We start from the raw sequence: 6856 nt of genomic DNA on the forward strand, positions 1-6856 counted from the left end.
AACAAATCCTAAAAAGATTACCTATGAGGTTATAAAAGTACACTTTTTCAAGTTTGCATAAAGTTTTTGCTTTCTTAACACTTCAAACACTCTTATCAAATGAACTAGATGCTCCTACCTTGTTTGGCTATAAATCAGGATATCATCAAAATAGACAACATAAAAGTGACCAATGAAAGGTATCAAGATTTGGGTCATTAATCTCATGAATGTGCTAGGTGCATTAGTGAGGCCAAAGGCATTACCAACCACTTATATAAGCCATCTTTGGTCTTAGAAGCAGTTTTCCATTCATCTTCAGGTTTTATTCTTATTTGGTGGTATTCACTTTTAAGATCAATCTTTGAAAATATTTTGGAACCAACTATTAGATCAAGCATGTCATCAAACCTAGGCATGGGAAACTTATACTTGACGGTGATCTTATTAATTACTCTACTATCAATACACATTCTATATGCTTCATCTTTCTTAGGAGTGAGAAGGGCAGGACATGCACATGAGCTTATACTCTCTTGAATAAAACCCTTTCCTCTCAAATCATCAACTTGTCTTTTCAATTCATCATGTTCTTTAGGATTCATCCTATAATGAGGCAATTTAGGCAAAGATAATCCTGGAACAAGGTCATTGGCATGTAGAATGTCTCTTATGGGAGGCAATTCACTTGGAGGCTTAGAAATAATATCCTCAAACTCAGAAAGTATGGGTGACACCTCAGGTGGTGTCTCATGTTTAGGAATGGAGGAGTCACTCTCTTTGGTCACCATAATATAGACAACTTGTGTTTCTGTGCTTTCTTAATCAAATTGTTTTTTATTTAAAATGTGCAATGAATTTCAAACATTTTCTTTTCCTTTGAAATCTTTCTTTTTCTTGTATTGCTTGTCATTTGTATCAATTTAGGCTCAAAGGGACTCAAGACTGAAATTAAAGATGTATTCCCAAAAGGGGGGTAGATTGGGTTATTAAAAATTTATTTATGAAATTTCAATTTACTTTGACCCTTATTTATTTTAAACTTCCACACTCACACAATCTCAATGTCTAAGCAGTGACTGTACTATACCAATCGGGAATCCTAGGTATGAATATGAATATGAATATGAAATTACAAACCAAATCCAAAATTCAATAAATTTAGTTAATCAAATATGAGAATCAAATTTTTAGCTATAGTCAATAATATTTTCAAGATACAATTTCAGTAATTCAATCTTGAATTTTCTTACCACTTGTGCTTCAATAGATTGATTAATCACAAACCCTTTTACCTCAGTTTATTTACTCAAGAATTTAGAGCTTTATGTTTGTCTAAATTTTCAATCCAAAAACACAACCAAAACCAATATAGATTCAATCACAACCAAACCCAATATTCAGCATGTTCCAATATTCAGCAAGTTCTCAATAAGAATAAATTATACACATAGGTTATATCTTGCAAGAATTTAAAGAGTAAGGGAAGAAGAGCTAAACTCCAGATTTTTTACAAGGCTCGACTAGTAGCCTACATCCTTGCCTCAAGCAACCAGCTTTGAGGATTTTCCTTTCCACTTCGTTACTAGGTGAAGTACCCCTCTCTCCGATCAAGGTGGAGCCACCTCTCTAACAGAACAACCCTCTCGCTAGGCAACGATTCAAAATCCTTGAATCGTCAATAACAAAACAAACAAGGCAAGATTGTTTGTACAATGAAAATACTCCTCAATGAAATCAATAAAGAAGATGAAGCTCGAAAGTATATCACCAGTAATCTGATTATAGAGTGTGGATTTTAGTAGAATGAATCAGATTTTCACAAAGGTTTAGCAAGAACAAATAGTCGTCATTCAGAAGAGACTTTTAGCAATATAACTTAATTTTCAAATCGTTTGTGTGCCGTGAGTTGCCCTAATGTGCGAGAATAATATGTATATATAGTGCACAAGGGTTTCTAAGCATTTTCCCAAATTTTATTTGAATTTGGAAACCATTCATTCAAATTTGGAAACAAGATCAGCGCTATTAATAGTTTAAAACATAGACATCAGTCGAATGGTCACGATAGGTTAGTCGCCTAAGCTCTTTAAAAATAGCGCATTCAGAAAGTCAGTATTAGATTAGTCAACTGGTCCCGATAAGTCAATCGCCTGTTCCTGTTCTATTTGCTCATTGACAAAGTGAATAGCCTATCAGTTGCCTGATGATATTAAGCCACACTTTGTTTTTCAAAGTTTGGTTCCAAAACTTAAATTTACAACTTGGAAAACTTATTTAGACTTTATGAAAATATTTTCCACGTATAAAAATAGGTCTCTAAGTACATAATATACCCTAAGAGCTTCAATCATCAATATTGAAATTTAAAATACTTACATGAGACTTTAACAAGATGAATCTAAGTTCCCAAGTCTTCATGTTGTGAAACTTTCAATATTCTTATGAGCTTTACTCACTGCTTTAAAAAACTTCATCTCCCTTATGACTTGAAACTTTTTATCCATTCTTTAAGTGTAAATTTCATTCAAGCTCTTCAAGCATACTCACTTGATTTCATAAAAACACTTAGGCCCTGCAACTCAACTTAAACAAACATGTTAAGTAACCTTGATTTGTTATCATCAAAAAGAGATTAGGCCTTGTTAGGCCAACAATCTTCCCCTTTTTGATAATGACAAATAAGAAGTGAAAATGAGAAAGTCTTAATAAGGCCACCCTTACAATAAGCATGTCCTGAACAAGTCATAACATGAATTATAGAATTTTCAAAACTTATATAAAACTATATCAATCTTTCAGCACTTTCAACACTCATATAAGAATATATATTAAACTGTGAGCACTTTCAACATATATCATGGTATAACTTTGCTTGAATATGTTAGGGATTATACTGAAAGACATACTTTATGTAATTGATTTTAGTATGTATTAATAACTTCAATTATTCCATTTTAATGAGAATCTTTGTGAGCAATGTTTTCCTGACATTATTTATTTAATGATTATGCATGTGTATCTTTTATTCTATATAGTAGGTGATCTAGTGTGTAAAGTACGACTTATAAACAAAAGATTAGATCATCAGTTCTTATAGAATATAAGTTTATTGTTCATAGTCTTAAATGAAATTGGACACACCATTGGTAGGGCTGTAGCATAAGGTTTTAATAGGTTTGTCTTGACTATTCGGAATGGTACAGTTCCAACTCCTCGTGCTAGCACACTTTGTGTGTATTGAACATGACCATCTTGGGGTAATTATTTTTATACTGGTTATATAAAACAAGTAATACCTCATGGTAATTATGAGTGCTTATGCTCTTAAGCCTGATATGATTATTGGACAAGTGCATATAGTGTTTATTACTTTGATTCATAGAAGAGTGAGATTCTTTATAGGTCAAAATAGTTAGTGAGTTGGGTGATGACATTATGTGCATGGTGAACATTAATTATTGATGGAATCCACGTCCCAGTATCGGGATTGATGATACCCCCTTGAGGAAGCTTATAAGTTTTGATTGTATCAAACCCTATTGGTAGATTTTGAATCTGGTATATCAAATAAGTTAAGTGGAAGGTCTCAGGGAATTAATATGTCAACTAATTAAATTGTTAGTAATTTAATTTAATAGACATGTATCTGTAATCTTTACGTGGGGAGATAAATAAGCATTTAATAATAGGAGCTCGGAATTTAAATTTCGAATATGACAGGGAGTGCAATTATAATTCTTTACTGGTATGAATTATAATTAATGTAATTAAGGATGAATTCAGGTTGGATTAGGAATTATTAATTAATTTCGAATATGATAGGGAGTGTAATTATAATTCTTTAGTGGTATGAATTATAATTAACTTAATTAAGGATGAATTTGGGTCGGATTAGGAATTCTTAATTACGTGGGAAGCCCTAGTCATATTTGCTTAGAGGTCCCTATTGTAGCCTATATACAATCGCTCCATTCAGTAGCTAGGAGAGAAAAAAAAAAACTCTCACAGAGGCAGACATTTTCATCAGAGAAGAAAACCCTAGCAACCGCTTATGAGCCCACTCTCTCAGGAGCAAGGCGTGTTCAAGGAATATAGTAAAAGATTCTTGGTTGTCTTCGAGAGTTTGTTTTAGTACTTGCAGATTCAGGATCAAACTAGACAGATCTCGTAGGTATAATCCTAATCATGTAATTAAGGATTGCATGATCAGATTAATTTTTTTTATCTGTATGCACTACAGCCAGATCTTAGGGCTATTCCACAAGTCCCTTCAATTGGTATCAGAGCCTCGGTTGATATTGTATATGGATAATAATACCATGTTCTTCGAAAATTGAATCAATGCATGCTTAGGGTAGAATGTGTGTATGCACTAACCTCTATTTTGCAGCGTTTTGATAGGCAATTATGGTCACATGAATGTATGTTTTGTGATTGCGATTGTTTATTACAAGATTCGTAACATGTAAACTCCAGTTATGGAGGTAGGATTTTGTAATTTGATGCAGCTTCATCCCACGAATGTATGTTTTGTGATTGCAATTGTTTATTACAAGATTTGTAGCATGTGAACTCTAGTTATGGAGGCATAGGATTTTGTAATCTGATGCAACTTCATCTGAGAAGGAGGCACAATTGTGGCATGTGCATAGTAGTGGCGAAAATAGGAAAAACCCTGGAACAGTGATGTGGGTTTTTGTTTCTTTTTTTGAATTTGAATTTAAATTTACTTGGACCCCTGCGACCTAACTGGGTAGGTCGAACCCTGCCGAGGGTGCTGCCCCGGGGCCTCGCCGAACCCGGACATCGCATAATGGCAAACAAGGATTCACGATGTTATGATCAAGCTGCTTGACCATAATAGCCAAATATTTATTATATCATATTTCTTGTTTATATATGCTTGCTTGGAGTGTTTGTTGTTCTTGCGTTATGTCATTAGCAAGTAAAATTTAAAATTTCAATGTTAGTTTATGCATGTGCAACTAGAGAATAAAATTAAATCCCAAGTTATAATACACTTTTTTTTTATAATAAAAATATTAAAGGAATTTGGAATTTTATTTGTTGCGTGTAATTTGGTTACCAATATTGGAATATTAAATTTGAATATTAAACACGTGTTTGTATCCCTCATGAATTAAATAACTAAGTGGGTGAGGGAATTTATTACAAATAAATCCCATGGTCTCCATCACTAGTTTATAGATGAAGTAATTAATTTTATGTCATGATATTAGTGTCTTCCTCCCCATCGGATGGAATTAATTACGGACTCACCAAGTATAAACTCTTGTAATTGTTAGTATTGGGTCACCTCTCCATCTTGGGATTCACTACGGGACAATAGGTCTAGTATTATGTGATGGTATACACTTAGCTATGAATAATAGTATCCTCACCATTTGAGTCACTGCTATTGTTTATAGGAACAAAGTGAAGTCAATAGTTTAATTTTGCTTGGCATAGTTACTTGCCTAGATAGTAGAATTAATAGGTCCTCGCCTGTCTACGTGAATGTTGAAAAGTAGACAACCTCCCATCGAGGTATACTACTTATGGTGTGTTAGGTTGCTGATAGATTCTTTAAAAGAAAATATTGGTAGAGGGAACCATATTATTTTAATTGAATTAAAAGTTTATTATTGCTCATCATATTTTGTTATAATATGTGATTCTTAGGATTAAAATGGCTTTCAATCACCTAGCTATTATTCTGAAAGAAAACAAACTTGTTGGAACTAATTATATTGATTGGAAAAGGAACTTGGATATTGTACTGACTGTAAAGGAGTACAAGTATGTGCTCGTAGAGGTATGTCCACAGAAACCCGGTGAAGGGGCAACAGATGAGGAAAACTAGGCTTACTGAAAGTGGATTAAGGCTAATGAGATGGCGTGATGTTACATTTTGGCATCAATGTCGAATGTTCTGCAACATCAACATCAGTCCAGGCCTTCTGCCTATGATATAATGCAGAACCTCAAAGAAAGGTTTGGGGATCAAAATCGTATTGTTAGGCAGACTGCTATGAAGGAACTTATGAATACTACTATGATAGGAGGGACCTTAGTAAGGGATCATGTTCTGAAGATGATTGGTTTTCTCAATGAGCTAGAGATCCTTGGAGATGAAATCGATGGGGAAACCCAGGTCGATATCGTTCTCTAGTCGCCGCCTGACTCTTTCAAGTAGTTTTTCCTGAACTACAACATAAATAAGCTCTCTTACTCATTGGAAGAACTAGTTAAAGAGCTTCAAGTAGCTGAGGGCCTCATCAGGAAGCCAACTGTTGCTTTTGTGACCGAGAAAGGTTCTTCTTCCAGGCCGAAAGGCCGAAAGAAGCAGACAAAAGTTAAGAAACCACAGGGAGCTCCTCCAGTAGTACGTGGGCCACAGGAGGGAGTGAAAAAACTTAAGGGCAAGTGTTTTCACTAGAAGCAGCCAGGGCATTGGAAATAACAATGTCCACTTTATCTCGCCAAACTGAACAACAAAGGTATATCTCATTCACTAGTAGTTGAAACGTGTTTAGCGGTAATATCTACTAGTTGACCCTATGGGTCATTCCTAGTTTTGATAATGACAAATACTCTTTGTATTTAATGTTTTTCAAGTTTGTGTGTAAGTTCATATTGGTGAAATTAGTTAATGGCACATGAAGACTTGAAGAAAACAAAGACCGTGAAGCTTTCTCATTATTGTACTTTATATTATAGCTTTATTCGGGTCTGTAATAGTAACATAAGGCAAAGGTCTGTAATAATATGCATTGCATGCATGTTGGAACTATAAAGCTCAAGACCTTAGAGACCTTAGGGATCATGCTTCAGTCGACCAAAGGTCGACCGACGCCGAATTTTAGACTATCTC

General features: G+C 34.3%; 1 protein-coding gene across 1 annotated transcript; it reads left to right on the plus strand.

Moving 5' to 3' along the window:
- Positions 1–5902: 5902 nt before the first annotated feature.
- Positions 5903–6421, plus strand: LOC131153774 (uncharacterized). The gene is made up of 2 exons (XM_058106233.1): positions 5903–6136; positions 6206–6421. The coding sequence occupies exons 1-2, from the start codon at positions 5903–5905 to the stop codon at positions 6419–6421; spliced, it is 450 nt and encodes a 149-aa protein (XP_057962216.1).
- Positions 6422–6856: the final 435 nt, after the last annotated feature.

This window comes from Malania oleifera, chromosome 4, assembly GCF_029873635.1.
Source record: "Malania oleifera isolate guangnan ecotype guangnan chromosome 4, ASM2987363v1, whole genome shotgun sequence".
Lineage (NCBI taxonomy): Eukaryota > Viridiplantae > Streptophyta > Magnoliopsida > Santalales > Ximeniaceae > Malania > Malania oleifera.